Source organism: Lineus longissimus, chromosome 15 (genome assembly GCF_910592395.1).
Source record: "Lineus longissimus chromosome 15, tnLinLong1.2, whole genome shotgun sequence".
NCBI lineage: Eukaryota > Metazoa > Nemertea > Pilidiophora > Heteronemertea > Lineidae > Lineus > Lineus longissimus.
In genome coordinates, this window is record NC_088322.1 from 9,782,681 (window position 1) to 9,798,803 (window position 16,123).

The 16,123-nt window shown below is 40.5% G+C and overlaps 1 protein-coding gene across 3 annotated transcripts in view; it reads right to left on the reverse strand.

Moving 5' to 3' along the window:
* LOC135499666 (uncharacterized) overlaps positions 1-14,161 on the reverse strand; it is an 83,831-nt gene extending 69,670 nt beyond the window's left edge. For all 3 annotated transcript variants that reach the window (XM_064790569.1, XM_064790568.1, XM_064790567.1), the window contains exons 1-21: positions 13,926-14,161; positions 11,816-11,912; positions 11,415-11,448; positions 10,851-10,998; positions 10,461-10,524; positions 9,978-10,087; positions 9,479-9,561; positions 8,946-9,004; positions 8,390-8,514; positions 7,611-7,707; positions 7,081-7,204; positions 6,661-6,832; positions 6,289-6,478; positions 5,885-6,093; positions 5,529-5,650; positions 4,032-4,210; positions 3,091-3,236; positions 2,684-2,860; positions 2,144-2,302; positions 1,166-1,305; positions 482-716 (exon numbers count right to left, since the gene is read on the reverse strand). In XM_064790569.1, coding sequence (XP_064646639.1) covers positions 482-716; positions 1,166-1,305; positions 2,144-2,302; positions 2,684-2,860; positions 3,091-3,236; positions 4,032-4,210; positions 5,529-5,650; positions 5,885-6,093; positions 6,289-6,478; positions 6,661-6,832; positions 7,081-7,204; positions 7,611-7,707; positions 8,390-8,514; positions 8,946-9,004; positions 9,479-9,561; positions 9,978-10,087; positions 10,461-10,524; positions 10,851-10,998; positions 11,415-11,448; positions 11,816-11,912; positions 13,926-14,075 — 2,820 coding nt within the window. In that variant the 5' untranslated portion in view covers positions 14,076-14,161. The remainder of the gene's footprint in view (positions 1-481; positions 717-1,165; positions 1,306-2,143; positions 2,303-2,683; positions 2,861-3,090; positions 3,237-4,031; positions 4,211-5,528; positions 5,651-5,884; positions 6,094-6,288; positions 6,479-6,660; positions 6,833-7,080; positions 7,205-7,610; positions 7,708-8,389; positions 8,515-8,945; positions 9,005-9,478; positions 9,562-9,977; positions 10,088-10,460; positions 10,525-10,850; positions 10,999-11,414; positions 11,449-11,815; positions 11,913-13,925) is intronic.
* Positions 14,162-16,123: the final 1,962 nt, after the last annotated feature.

The window sequence follows — 16,123 nt, forward strand, 5'->3', positions numbered from 1 at the left end:
ACGCTGTTGTAAAGGAAATATCATGTACACTGGTCGAGTTCAAGTGAGCGCCTTCTGGTTGCTCCTTGATTGATTTCTGTTGAGACCGGGGTAAATAGTATGGGCTCCCAAAAACACTTTCAGCAGGGAAACCTGGAAAAACGCTATTATGAGAACTAGATATTATTGTTTTTTTCTATTATCATAATCATTATTATCTTCAAAAGATTTTTTTAAACTGCGCCTTCACAAGAACATATTAATCAACTGGGGCGAATACAAATAGTCTACCTCTTTACCTTTGCATCTATCTATATTGGTGATTCGCAGAATCGATGCTTTTAAAAAAAAATTGTCCTAACATTTAGGGAATTTACGAAGATTCTTTTGGTTTTTCCAATCAATAAATATTTTGACATTTTAAATATTTGTGAATTGAATGAATTGAAGTTATTTGCGAAAATAAACACCGGCGGAAATATTGCGGTTCACAATAACTTACCATGGTCGTTTTGCCATTTGTCAGTTTAGCGATTGGATCATCACTGGTGGCGATGTCGATGACCCATTTCTTTCCTCCCTTAACAATGGCTTTGAAAGCCACCTTTACATCCTCCTTTATCTCTGTGTAAATAGTCTTCAGGTCCCACCAGTCTGGTTTCTCGTCTTTTAGGAAGAAACAGGCGTTCATTGTCGCATTCTTTGCCTCGAGGAAATCTGTCACCGCAAGTTTGATGCTGAAGAAATAACAACGTATCAGGCAAATTGTCTACATTAAAGATGACACAGATTATAGATTATGCCTATCTATCCATATCTGATGAAAACGTGAGCGGCAATAATTAAAATCACACAAAGAATATGATAGTTAGGAAGTCAAGCAATAATTCAATTGCAGCAATCATCAAAATCAAACAAAGTGTAAGTGCTGAGGAGAAAGTGAAGATGACTTGGTCACTAGGTGAGAGAGCCATCGAGCAGAATTTTCCAGGAAGTAGGCCCTCTCCCATGGAACCCACAACATACCAATGTAGCTTTGAGGTGCGGTCTCTGTGGCTCTCATTAAGGCAAACTGAGGCAGCAGCGCAGGGCCGTAGGATCGTTGTGGAAGACAGTGGAAGGCCTATGCTCCAGATGAAGCCAACACGTGAAGTCGATCGGTTAATTTTATTGCGACCTTACTTACTTTATGACGCCTTTAAACACAGCAGCTAGGGCTTGTTTTGGAGAATCCTTGAAGTTTTTGACAGAGTCTATAATGGCTTTCACGCTCTCAAAGATCGTTTTGAATGACCTTCTGAATGTAATGACAGCATCAGTCATTTTCTGAAAAGGTAAACAAATGCTACGTCACACCTAAAATATTTTATAAACTATTTCTATCAGTGATGACCATCTTTAAACATTCAACCTTAATCATCAAACCCTGAAATCGAGTCAGTGCTCGTTATTCTTCCAAGGCATCGGCGTCTATTAGAGGAAACATGGGCGAATACAGGAGAGGGGTTCCGGGGGCTCACCCCCCTCCCCCTCAATGGGTCCGTTAAATATTTTTTTCAAACGTATTCTAGATATTGAAAACGGACTATAATCACATCTTGATTAAAAAGTTTTCCTGGGACAGACCTCAGCTTTTTGGTGCGCCACGATGATCAAGATTATCACATGGTGAACCCCCTTCCCAACCAAAGTTCCTAGATCTGCTCAAGGGAAACAATGTTCTGAGAGACGTAGAGCTAATACGAAGGCCAACCATCTGGTGAGCTTGCTGCCGAAACACATCAACACCTCGTTGATAAACTCTTTCCCCTGTCTTATTGGAAAGGTCATTGTATTTTTGTTAATTCCTTCATTGACAACGAAGTTATAACCAGAATAAAATCATCCACATTAGGGCAATTCAGCTTAACTAAGAACTCCTGCCAATTATTGTGAGTGATGGACATGTGCGAAGACGGCGAAGGCAAGAGGGATAACGAAAGTTCGTAATGGCGGAGTTCATGGCAAACTGAGAGGTTAAAAGCTACAGAATTTAGTGTAAGAATGAAACAGCACTTAAATTTGGCAAATAAGTTACCTATTACATGCTTCGTATCTAAATTACGGGGAAAAGGGCTTTTCACACTTATAATAGTATGCTAACAACGCCTCATAGTCAACTCACGTTGTAGAAGTCCATGATGCTGGTTTTGATGCTGTTGTAAAGGTTCGTTATCCTTATGATGACGTTCTTTGCTGGGCGAAGGAACGCAGGCAGTTCCGTGTCATCAAACATTCCAATCATCCGCATGGCTTGGAATCCTTTGCGTCCAATGTCGGCAATCTGAACAAAAAGCATTGTCATCGAATTATGTAACAAAGATGAAAGAAGGTCGTATCATACTCCTGTAGAGATTCTAACTATTTAAGCTGCTTTATAGTCATGCGGGCTGCGCAACCCATTTCTAGGTAGCCTACTTTGCATGCTGACTGCTAGGTTATAATGCTCTACATAACGTAATTTTCATGCTGACTTAACAATTATCATGCTGAATTTGCCCAAAGAGAATTTCGACGGACAACGTGAAAGACCAGACTGTCTGAAACATCAAAGACCTTTTCCGCCTTGCTGTGGATAGACCCATTTGATGATGAAAGATGATGACGACGACGACGACGACGACGATGATGATGATGATGACGATGATGATATCTTTACGCTCACCTTCTTAGGCATGTCCTCCAGCGATTTGACGAAATCTTCAATGATGTTTTTAATCTTAACATCACCGTTCACCAAACCCTGGATAAACTTGATTCCATCCTTAATGGCATCCACGGTATCACCAACAAGGTTGAAGTAGTCTTTGATCTGTTTCAGGAGGCTTTGGAAATTGAACTCCTAAAATGTCAATGGATCTCAAGTAACTCGTATCATTTGCATGCAGCAGCTGCAACTCGATTTGAAAGCGAGTCCCTCGAGTTATAAATTGAAGTGTAAAACCTTCCCAGATTGCCGAACAATAACAGCAAGTTGAGGTGGAGGTTGAGATTCTCTTCTTCTTATGATGTCAGATAGGAATGAAATAATAAATGTGACTGGAAGTTAAAAATGAAAGTAAACTAGCATACCTGGAGTATATTCAAGTTATACGATGCCATCCCGTTGAAGCATACTCTAGCAACCAAGAAGTTGTAAGTGTAGCCAACAATGCCAAGGTGGAGCTTCGCATAGGCTTCATCGTGGACGTCGATGTCCCCTTCGGCTTTCAGCTTTTCTGCAAATAATCGTTTTATATGTGGTTGACAAAGATGACAGTGTTGTTTTAAACACGACCCCAAGATGTTATTGATTGACAGAACACATGCATATGTATCAAAGTTAACAAATGAATTTTCAGTAACACAAATAATTTGTTTTAATCAACATTATTCTTGCTTTATCTTTGCTAATAAACGAAAATGATCATCATCCCGTCTGTGTCTCAAGTTTTCGGTTGATCCCTGCAAAGTTTCTCCATACCGAGGGACCATGACTTTTCGACAGTGGAAAACAGTAAAGTACATCGCGAAAATTTCACAGAATTTTCTCAGAAATGTTTGTGAATCATAAAGCAATTAACAAAGTGTACAAACAAGCATGGCTATCTCTCTCATGGAAGTAGAGTCCATTGATCACATTCTTACGGAAGCCCATAAGGGACATTTTGAATAAAAGTGCAATTTGTATTTTTTCTTCGGAGGTTTTTAACTTTTTTGTTTAGTTTTGTTAATATTTTAGAGGTTTCCACCGCGGTGAACCTCCGAAGAAAAAATACAAATTGCATTTTTATTCAAAATGTCCCTTATGGGCTTCCGTACATTCTTTTGTTACGCAAGGGTATTTCAATACGAGTCGGCTATTTTTTTCAATGGGCTATACTCCGTCAGCATTAAAATGTTCACTTGTCCTCCCTATACAACAAATAATTGGACCATTGGAATGTTCTTCCTGTTAGTATAGCAGGCTCTGCTTATGAGGCACACAGCGATTAAGAACTGTGAAAATATTCGAGTTTACAGTGCATATATACCAATTTTAATGTTCATTTGATTTTTGATGATCAAGCCAAACGAAGCTCCGATGCTTTTAGACCCCAACATCTTCCTCCAGTCTATACTCGGGGACTTTAGTTCGAAATTAAATAGTTTAATATCGCGCCTTTCTCGGTGATGACGGGCAGCTTCCGAAGTCATTGGACCAATCTTAGACCTGAATTGAAAAATTAGAAAACAAGTTAGATATGAGTAATCGTTAAACTGTTGCATATATTTGTTAGTAGGGCCATATCGTCAATATAAATTAGAAATTTAAATTTAAGACTTCTTCGGTATCTTATCATGTCTGGGATTGGACGCTTTGGGTGGGTTGTTCAAAGCAAGACAATTTTATGCTTACTAAGCGCAGAGTATGGGCGGTTACTGCCGCAAATATTCACCAACGCGCGAGGGATAGCAAGTGACTCCTAGAAGCCGATGAGTATGGGTGGTTATTGCCGCAAATATTCACCAACGCGCGAGGGATAGGCAAGTTACTAGAAGCCGATGAGGCGTATAGTTCGTGGCGCGTACAGCTGTAATTTCTAAAATCTGCATTTCCTAGAATCGTCGTGAGGGATAGATACCGCGAGCTCTAGAACCCGCAGGTTCTAGAACCGTGAGCGATAGTTCTCGTGAGGGATAGAAGTTCCAAAAAAATCCGTTATGTGGCGCCACTATCTCGTGAGCGATAGCAGTTCAAACGATTTCCGTTATGTGGTGCCACTGTCGCATATTCGTGGTGTAGAATCAGGGTTTATACTAGGGTTTATATCACTAGCCTCTGCTGGAGGCTGTCTCGGCTGCAGCTGATCGGGCTGCTGCTGGTCTAAAATCTGCACTACTTGCTGAAGCAGTAGTGCTGCCTGTTGCAGCTGCGACTGGTCGCACATTTTTAAAATTGCAACGAAAGTAGCCTACGCATGTACGCGCTTTCTGACAGTGACAAGTACCACGTGTTGAGGCCAACTGACAGTAGTGTCGCTTACAGCAAAAACAATACGACGACGTCAATATGCGACAGTGGCGCCACATAACGGATTTTTTTGGAACTTCTATCCCTCACGAGATCTATCGCTCACGGTTCTAGAACCTGCGGGTTCTAGAGCTCGCGGTATCTATCCCTCACGACGATTCTAGGAAATGCAGATTTTAGAAATGACAGCTGTACGCGCCACGAACTATCCGCCTCATCGGCTTCTAGGAGTCACTTGCTATCCCTGGCGCGTTGGTGAATATTTGCGGCAATAACCGCCCATAGCAGAGTCTTTCAAATAAATGTAATGGAAGGGCTCTGCTTGGCGTAATTCAGCTAAACCCAGTGAACCAAACACAAAGTTTAAGTCGAGGTCAACAGTTAAATGAGGTTCTGGAAAATACAGTAAATGGGTTGTACTCCGTCAGCTCACTGGCATGATTGGATAGTTTTCATCATGGATTTCCTTGTCCAATGCTTGCCTGCAAAGACAAGAAGAGTTCATAGATGGACTCACCCTGGCGGATTCACCATAGGAAACATCGCCTTTCTTTTATGCCTACGGAGTATGATAGTGGATTCGTGTCTTATAAGCATGCTTTCGTCTTTGGTGGCAGCGTGGTACAGTGCGGAGACAGCCTGAAAAAATTATGTAACTTGATTACTCCTAAGTACGGTACCAGTACCTTGGTATCGAAACCAGAATGTAGACAGCAGCACTGCTACATACGTATGTGGGGGGAACGGTCAGATATCAAAACACTCACCAGCAGTTTTTTTTTCACTTGACATATAATAAGCCCTGCTCATCGCTAAAACCTGATCGCGGGAAAAAGGAATGTTTGAAGGTCTAGAATAGGGCGAGTTGCTTACCGAATCGCGTTGGAATTGCCTCAGGGCATGAAGACCTGCCCTCTTCAAGACAGAATGCGAAGAAGAATTGACATAAGAGATAATGTGATCATAGGACCTGTCCATGACTGCATTGCCCAGGCTCTCGAGCAGTACGACATGTTTGAGGTCGAAACTCCCTGCATCTTCTTCGTTCAGGGTTGAGCGGGCCATGTTGTAGGCGTGAGGATCTGCAACGACGGGATTTTCATGATTACTTCTTCAGGCATTCTATATTTTGGTTAATTTAAGTGATTTTTTGCAAGCCCGAAATGACTGTTAGAATCGTGAGAACCCGAGACCTTTCGTGGCGCACCGATTTGCACACTCGAGCAAACATGAGTCAGGCAGTATAGCCAAGTTGCGACAACTCTGTAAGTTCTTACCATGGAGGCCTAACACGGCTTCGAGTTTTCCAACCAATCTATGCGCTTCTTCCTTTCGTCCGTTTAGGTCGTGTCGGCGGACGAGGCTGCCAAGAGCCAACAGAGCTTGGTGGTGGGTCTCATCGTCCTGAACACTATCTGGGAATGTCTCCGGGAAGAAACAATATCGCTCAAGGGCAGTATCAAAGACCTGCAATGTGATAAGCGGTGATCAATATAGTAGATTTTCTTCAAAGCAAATTTGGTTTTAAAGATATCTAATTTGTTCACTTTTTAGATATGTATATTATGATACTGTCATGCATTACGTTCAACATGCGTAATGGATGAACAGTAATTCATGGGCTATTTCGATCAAGAAATACTACCTACCTCAAATGAAGGTTTATCGACGTCCGACAATATAAAAAAGGTCCGCTTCAGGATTTCTGTGTTTGACTTGAAAGCAAATTCCACCAACAATCCAATTGACAGGTCGGTTCCAATGTCAAATAGGGCGTCGACCAGGTGGAGGCTATCTGCTGAGGTAGTGGCCCCGGGAACGCTGTATGTATCAATAATATTAGCCATGGAATTTCGGCCAGTTAAAATTAACGCCCGTGAAAAAATCAGATAATCACAACCTCTCCTTGTCATTGATACAGAAATCGCGCCCCCTTTGGGACAGATCTTTGGAAGGCAGTTTCTGTGTTGAAGCAATTAATTTCCATCAGGTCCAACTCCAAGCGTAGTCGTCATAAAGGTTGTGCAGTGTATTTGTCTGTGTTAATATTTGTAGTCACGGCTACTTACAGTTTCTCTAGGAGAGGACGGCCACCCTTGAAAACCTGATCAGTGACCGTGATGAGATCCTCATCAGGCAGATTCTTCAAAACATTCACCAGGCCTTTGAAACACTTGATACCTTCGAGGGAACCTGGATAGAGATGTTCAAAATAAAATAAACAGATAGCCATGTTGTACTGTTGTCCGTGCAGTGGCCTTCTCCACTGGTTCAGTCAAAAAGCCAGGTCCATCGCTACGAAAAACTGAAAGTATGATCAGTACGCAAATTGTGCAGAGCATGATAGTGCTCTGTTGTCAGCGCCTGAATTATAATACCTAAAGCATGATAAACGTGCAAAGTCAGCATGCAAATTAAGACTCAGCAACAATGGTATCGTGATCATGGTAAGCTCCTGATGTATTTGGTCTCTTCTCCTTCTTTAATCATCGTCGATTCGTGTTCTCAATTACATGCAACATCAATGAGAAACATGGAAGAAAAACAAATATATAGGCCTACCCGGTACTGAAAGTTTTCTTGATCTTTAATTACTTACCGTAATCTGAAAGCTTCTGTAAACAGGTGAAGTTGCCTCTCAAATATTTGGCATAGTTCGGATCTTTCACTTTTGGCTCTATCTTCCCATATGTTTCCTGAAATAAAATATGTAGCACTAAGACATACTTTATAAGGAATACTCCAGGAAAGTGGAGCTTGAATAATGAATGTACAGGCAACTAGCTATGGGTAAAAATGTGAAGCACGTTGAGCGACTTAAACCAGTTTGATTTAGCGCTCTATAAGTCTCATAATTATATTTGTAATAATTATCATATTCTATAAGTCACGTTGGTCTGAACCAGAGGTCAATATCATCTTGCAAACGCAACATTTACATTGTGAGGAAAAAAACTCGCAGGTGAATCAAATGGACATTTTATTGTTCTTTGGCTAAAAACAATACTTGAGTCTTCAACGATCTGATAAGCCTGAATATTTAAATTTAAATTTAAACTTGGGGTCAACCGTGTCAACTACGGTTGAAATTATCATCTAACTACACACTACACAATAAACAAGTTTAAAGTCCTACGCCGGTCATAAGATTTTTAAAATTTGTAATTGAATTTGAAATTTTTCAAATTGTGTAAATACGACTGGATATGAATTTCGACAAAGCCGTTGTGCAGACAGATATACGGATACTATAAGACTACCGAGTTTCAGCATTTCGCATACATGATAACTCAACAACGGCTGCCTTTCTGCTTTCATTGACCACCAGTAATAACGAACGGCGTTCCCCTGAGGATCCCTATGATTACCACTACATACCAGCTTAACATGGATCATGCCATCAACCAGACCAGATTTTGGCTTCATGATCGATGGACCTCGGAGTCGATTCCTTGCTAACAGCTGGGCGGATCCAACGCTGGTTGCGGTCATCGTCGGGGTTTCTGGAAAGGAAGATATTAAAGGTATCTTTGTAGGTGTTTGCCAGTCAATACATTTCTAGATGATTGCAATTCGTATAGTAATTTTCTGTATGTTTGCAATTAGCATTAAGGCCAAGACTTAGCCGTGATATTGATGCATTATATCGCTGAATAAACCCAATCTCAAATTTCTCTTTGACAGATTCAGACCGAATATCATCCTGTCAGAGAATGTGTATTATCGACACCGGGAACTTTTCCCTTGTAGTTTTTCCCTTCTTTTACCTTTGACACGTTGTCTGGGAGCACTAAAAAACGATCAACATATTTGCCAATTAAATGTAAATGATTGTATGTTATAAATATGTTGCCGGATCCAGTGCGGCATTTGCTTGTAATAAACACTGGCCAAAAGGGAACAATGACAATTGTTTCTACATGAAGTTCATTACCTGCTCTGATGTAGGTGTCATTTGGAAGTGGTTGCCTGTCGTTCTCAAACGGATCAAAACTGAAAAGGAGAATGAGGAGAAAAACCATGAATGCCGACCGTAATATCACTGGAATCGTCTAGTTACAGTTTGATGCAACAAACTTCACCACATCATCTTGCTAAAGTATGTTTCACAAGGGGGAAATTGGGTATCTGTCCCGAAGACCCGTTATCAAAAAAGACCTCTGGTATCCCGACAGGCAATTTCGGAAAATCCCGAAGCAATATTTGCCCCTCCGATATTTTACCAAATCCCGTTAAAAAATGGGTGTTTACTAAGTATCCCGAACATTCCAGCCGTTTTGGGCCTCCAGGCCTTCAGAAAAAGACCATATCGCGCTCTCATATAAGGCAATAGTTTTGGTTCGTAGAAGTGAGAAGTCTGGTATCAGTAGTCGTCTTAAAATCGTCTGGGATGTTAATGTTGTTTATGCAATAGATTGTGCCCTTCTACACGTTTTCACTGACAACATTCACTGGCAAGACACTCACCCTTTCGGCGCTTTACCCACTTCAATGAATTCGTCCACGTTTACTTTGGATACCAAGCCGAGATGAGAATCGTAATGCAAAACCTGAAAGAAGTACTCCATGATAACAACGTGACTGTAGAGGTCTGCCAACAAATTGCAGATACTTGTACTATACGTTTCATAACCACTGGAACAGTTTTAGACCACCTCGCTGGCTTTCAGACTGGTGCCAGTGGATGAGACCGATGTTTGACCGGGGCAGGAGCTATTGATGTCCTCGTACACTGTATGTTCACGTCCAGTCAAAAAGTGTCTGCAAGAGAAACTTACAGGGCAACGATCTCCGAAAAGACAGATGTCGGTCTTAAGTACAGCCTTCTAGATTATCATGGCCGACAGTTTGCCATTTAGAAATCATGTTTGATATTATATACATTAAATATCAAAGCCAATCCAATCGCTTGGTAGTATATGATAAATTACACATTCATCATAATTTTGTTATGTTCCTTGGTTACCTTCGTGTAATTGTTGACAGCGGTTTTCAGCTGTGGATGCTCCAGTCTGGTCTTCGTGAAGCGGATACCTTGATCATTTGGCTCAGCCGTGTAACTTGCATTGTGAAGACCTGAAAAAAACCCGGCAGAGTAATACAGACTGAGAGAACACTTGAAATGACAAAAAGTATAAAGGAGTTCTGTTGACAAAATCGGTTTTGCCTGATTCACAGACCTTTAAAAAGAGCCAATTGATAGAACTGAACCGGATATAGTAGAACGTAATATCCGCATTCCACTCTGAATTGACACACTTTAAAGTGCGAAGAGGGCCTAAATAGAGAGTTATTTTGCAAATCTCCCGAAACGCCAACATGAACGCCTATCCGATTGTTCGATCTACTGATAACTTAGTCGAACAATGGGATAGGCGTCCGCGTCGAAGTTTCAGGGGATTTGCAAAAACTCCGTAATATGTAGAGGTTCGCCACGAACGTTCCTCACCTTCATGCCCATTTTCCATCGTGGAGTAACTCCATTTTCCAGTTTCTCGGTCGTGCTGGATGTCCTGCAAACAAAGCATTGCGACACATGAATCTGCCATATAAAGAGAGTGACGATGTAACATTTATCTCCCTAACCCTTTCATGCCTGAGTAAAATTCTCAATTTGACCCAAATTTTACAAAGATGTCCTTTATGGTCTTATATTAATGTATAATACAGGACAATATAACTTTAAAATCACCATTGGTTTTTTGTTAAACAATTAAAAAAATTAAGACTCTTTGGAAGGTTCTTTGTCTGTGTGGAATTATCGTCAATTACTGTAATTCGAGGGTATAGAATATTTTGAGAACACCCCGTACTAATTATAATCACTGAAAATATTTACCGTAAGCGTAGGATCATCATGAGAGTGGAGTTTGCCGAATAGTATTGTTGCGAACGATTTCTTCATGCCAAGGATGGTAGAATCTTCGTCCGGCGGGTGGAAGACCTTCTCAATGTCGCCATGGTCAAGAGAGATGACGATAGAAAACCTGGAAAAAAAGGAGATTATTCAGAATTTATAAAGGGAACTATAAATTACATAGCTGTTTACGTGGTGTATAGTATAAATTGTGACGACCTCAGAGCTAAATGCTATTAAATATGGATCAAGGATACAATCTATACTACTTTTGATGAGATGAAATGTCTAGGTTAAGCAATTATTTGTGACGTATATTTGCCTCACTATTCCCTGGTGTTCAGGCTATAAACTCGGTTGACTCTGAGTAGTACTTTGTCAACAGGCAAAATCTGGGCCAGGGTTGATGTAACTACTGATTTAACCAAGGGATAAGTCCTCACCCATCGTAAGATATAAAAGAAATTCGGTCACAAAAATACGGATCAGCCTACGCCCCGGACACTGCTCCCCCCCCCCCCCCCCCCCCCGATAGGCTCAACTCACCATTTGCTGAAGTCCATTTCGGAGTCTGCTTGGCCTGGAAGGGGAAGAAATCATATATAAAACGCCATTGGTGCCGAACAATTCACATATTTCCCGTCCAATCCCTGTTGCCTAAGTAATGTCGAGGAGGTCGAATACCTGTCGCCCAGGTAGTGTCGAATGGTCGAAAACGCGTCGCTTAACTAGTGTCAAATGGTCAAATACTTGTCGCTTAGTCGAGTACATACGATCAGTGAAAGAGTGGAGAAGATAGTTGTGAACCAACGATTATTTCATTTTAAGTTCTGGGTGAATAATTGTTGAATCCTAACCCTCGAAATAAATGCTAAATGTCGACTATAAGTCAAAAAGTCTATCGCCAGAGGGGGTGCATGATTCATATTGACCGCTGCTTAACTTACTTTGACGTCCTGTGACCTTGTCCTGGAAGATAACATGGTAGACCGCTTGGGATATCTCAAGTTGCCTCCCTATGGTCTTGATTGGGGTGAAGCTGACCTGAAATGAAGGATGATTACCATGTACGTGATAACCTAGCTCCGTATATTCCACCCAGCTCAGTCATCGATGGTGTATTCGAACGAGTAGCCTGGTCAAAGTCATGTAGTGTATATGCTACGGTGAAGACACATCCGTTCCGCTGTGGTACATTTCGGCCTCGAGTTTTTGGCTCCGTTGGACTAACGCCTTCGGAATTCACGCACTAAGTACATGATGGGAGCTCATGTTTCTAGCTACTAGTGCGCTAAATGATGGCGAGGTGAAGGGTGTCAACCTAACATAGCGTTATTTCCTTCAACTTAGCGCCAAGTTAAGTGAACGCCAGTGTTACAAACAAACCTTGTTTTGAACAACTGAGCACAGATAGGAAGCCCTGGCTGTTTTATTGACCTCTGCAGAGTAAAATATTATTCGACTAATACTAAAAAATAATTTCAGATGATAAAACTAAAATCAAACCGTGTAAAGCATGATAATAATATTTTGCCGTCAGCATTTAATAAACTGTGTAAAGCATGATACGCGTTTACAGTCAGCATGCAAATTAAGCATAAGTATAAAAATAATAAAATCTGAGAAAAAGTAATCTTTTTTTGATTCTTGATATTTTTGTCTCGCCACAGTGGAGGCTATACAATACCGCAGTGTCTAGCGTCCGCCGTTGTCGTCGTTGTCGTCGTCGTCGTCTGTATCCTGTTTCAAAAACAGTGGCACGTTTCTTAACCGCTAGGGGTACGAACTTGAAACTCTATACACAAGACCCCCCATGTCAGGTGATCTCCGAAACTGACTTTCGGTTAAATGTAATTCTTGACTTAGCCACCAGAGGGCCAAAAGTGAAAACCTAAAAAGTATGATATCTCTCTAATGAGTGACCCGTTTTCAATAAAATTTTTATGGTAGGTACTTCTAGCAAGGATACACCATACACTGTACAGGGTTTTGATTTGACCTACTTTTCAAGGTCACAGTGGTCAATTGGGATAAATTGGCCGTTTGATGGTAACTATGGCACGTTTCTTAATAACTTAAGCTATGAACTTGAAACTTGATGCACATGATCACCTATGTCAGATAACCTCCGACGCCGAAATTTGGTTTGATCTGATTCTCGACTTAGCCACCAGGGGGCCAAAACTGAAAAGGTAAAAAGTGCAATATCTTTCTTATTAGTGACTTGTTTTCGATGATATTTTTATGTTAGGTTGTCCGAGAAAGGATACATTATATGTCGTACGGGTTTTTGATTTAACCTACTTTTAAAGGTCACATAGGTCAATTGGGATAAATGTGTCGTTTGAGTGTAACTATGGTACGGTTCTTAATCACTTAAGCTATGAGATTGAAACTTGGTACACTTGATCACCTATGTCAGATAGCCTTCGACGCCGAATTTCGGTCATATCTGATTCTCGACTTGGCCATCAGGGGGCCAAAACTAAAAAATGTAAAAAGTGCAATATCTCGTTTATTAGTTGTTTGTTTTCAATAATATTTTTATGGTAGGTACTCCAAGCAAGGATGCATCACATGTCATATCGATTTTGATTTGAGCTATATTATATACATGTAGTACGTTTCTTAACCAGGATGAATTCCTAGCCATCAAATATCAATACAGTGAGCACATTGGTTCCTGGCCATTTCATTTTCTTTTCATTTCTTTTTGTTGTTGTTTGTTTTGACTTGATTCATTACTTCATGTACACTGTAAATGAGGTCGTAACAGTGATTTATTATACCAAAAAAATACCACCCGGGCATAGTTTGTAACCAAGTGAGACTGAGAATGTTATGCACGCCAGACTACAAATGAAAGCAATCTTTCGAATTGAATGGTTCATATCCTGACAAATTCGTTGCGGTTTCGTGTGCCGATATAGCTGAAACATTTGAAATTTTTCGGCCAAAATCATTGTCAAAAACACGTTTTTGGTGGCATTTGGGGGAGCAATTGCCAGTCCGCCCCGCTAGCTACGCACATGTAATGCTTGCCTAATGTTTGCTTACCTTCGCTTTCACCAGGATGGTTCCAGACTTGCCCAGATGGCACTCCACATCCTCCCTGTAGAGGTACTCGAACCCTTCCTGGAGCTGGAAATACTGGCAAGTCGCCGCAGCGAAGCAAGCAGCGAAAAACAGGGAAATAACCAACTTCATTCCGCGCTGTTACACCTTTGCCATTTTGGAGAATATCAATATCAAAATCGTTATAAAAGAACGGGTACGCAATGTGATGTAGCCTCTTCGCCAGCGCAAAAAGGACTGATTCCGTGTGGTTGAATATGGTGAATTTTGCTTTGCCAACAATGCTAGGCCTACCGTCACACTTGAATGCGCTGCCCAGTGGGATTAGAGGCCTGTTACTTTGCTTAGAACGTCACTTTGCTTTCCATATTTGAACTTTTGTGCTTCTTTTGGCAGATATCACTTCCATTGTGTCAGTAAGAAATTTGTTTTTCATCCTGATTTTTTCCAAATATCATTTTCGCAGAAACATTTTTTTTACTCCATGTAAAACTAGACAAAGGGTAGACAACCTGTAAAGACGTCAGGAATTGATACCGAACTGGCCTGGAGGTATTGGTGGACTCACAAAAACCGCGAGGGTGGAGGTTTTGGCTAACATTTAAGCTCTACCCGAGCAGTTTTGGTGAGACAATCAATACCGACAATGAATACTGTGATTTTAAATGCTTCCATACTTTGCACCAACACAAGCGGTATCTGAATTCAAAACTGCGATTCATTATACATAAAGATATTTTAGAATTATGAACGCCCTGTAAACATTTATTATGTCGGTGCTCTTTCGGTTCAATATATTTCCTGCTTTCGAACATTGTTGTCTATAGCAATTTTTGTCTATAGCATTGTCTATAGCAAGTTTATTCAATTTTAAAGACATTTTCGTGTTTCCTTCTATGGCATCCTAATGCGGTGACGTTATGGTCGGGTTGTTTCCGCCCTGCCCACAGCCGTATGCCGTCGCTCTCTTCATAATGATCATTTCCAGTGTAAAAAGTCTCGAAGATTCGACCATTACGTATGATTGACCCTATCTTGCGCAAATATTTCCCTTTTATACATTCTCATTCCAAAATTTCCAAAAACTTTTTCATAATTTCGACCACCCATTGTCGAGTCGGACTTCGCAGATTGGTCAATCAAGAACATTGCGGCGTTTTGAACAAGGAAGTACTTTGACAATGACTAGTTAAATAAGTTGATTTATACATGTACTTCGTCATTCAAAAATGCAAAACACATTTTTCTCCACTTCAGGGTAAGGTATTTTTCGGACTTCGCTGATTGGTCTATCATCAACTCAGATGCCCACTCTTTCGACAAGGAAGTTCTTTGACACTGTCGTATGACCTTTTCATTCGCAATCATTTCGATTTATTTATAGTTTTGTCAAAACACATTTTTCACAGCTTGAAGTATGTTATTACATGTATAAGTCCAGACTAACGACCCTTAATCTGCGTACCTAGTACGATAAAGAGGGGGGGGGGGATATCAAATATATCCATATAAGCTTACCTTTTTATGAGTTCAATTTTTATTCAAGCCTATCCGGTAGGATTATTCACTTAATTTAAGATCGAACATAAATCAGCTATAGCTATAGCTTCATGATTAAAATAACTATTTGAGTAGACTTGACCTTTCTGTCTGCGATATTAAAACTTCCTTGATTCTGCAGTTGCGCGGTATCCAAATAATTTATCTGGTCATACATTCACTATAAATTGTTGAATTAAAAAGTAATTAGACTGTAACATTAATCTGAAGAGCTGATGTAAACGTTAGTCGGTTGTGTTTAATTACATCAGAGTCTTTCAAATAAAGAGTCAGGTCACGGCAAGTTTCCTTTGATCCAACAGCTCTCTCGGGCAATTAACTGGAAGCCATGATGAAGCCCTTTTTATTCAGCTACAAACTGAGCTGAGGTGCAAAACAATAATGGAACGACCAAAATTCAACGAAAAATATTTATTCTGCACATGAGGTACACATATGATTTATCGGGTTACAAATACATACAACATGAATTATATTGATGAGAACTGTCTAAGAATTTAGGCAGATGTGTTGATTAGCTGCTAATTGCTAATTGCAATTAAGCTGCATGCACTCTCATCTGTTTGCAATTTGTTATAAAAAAAATCCATAATCAGGTTGTAATCTATGGCAACATACAC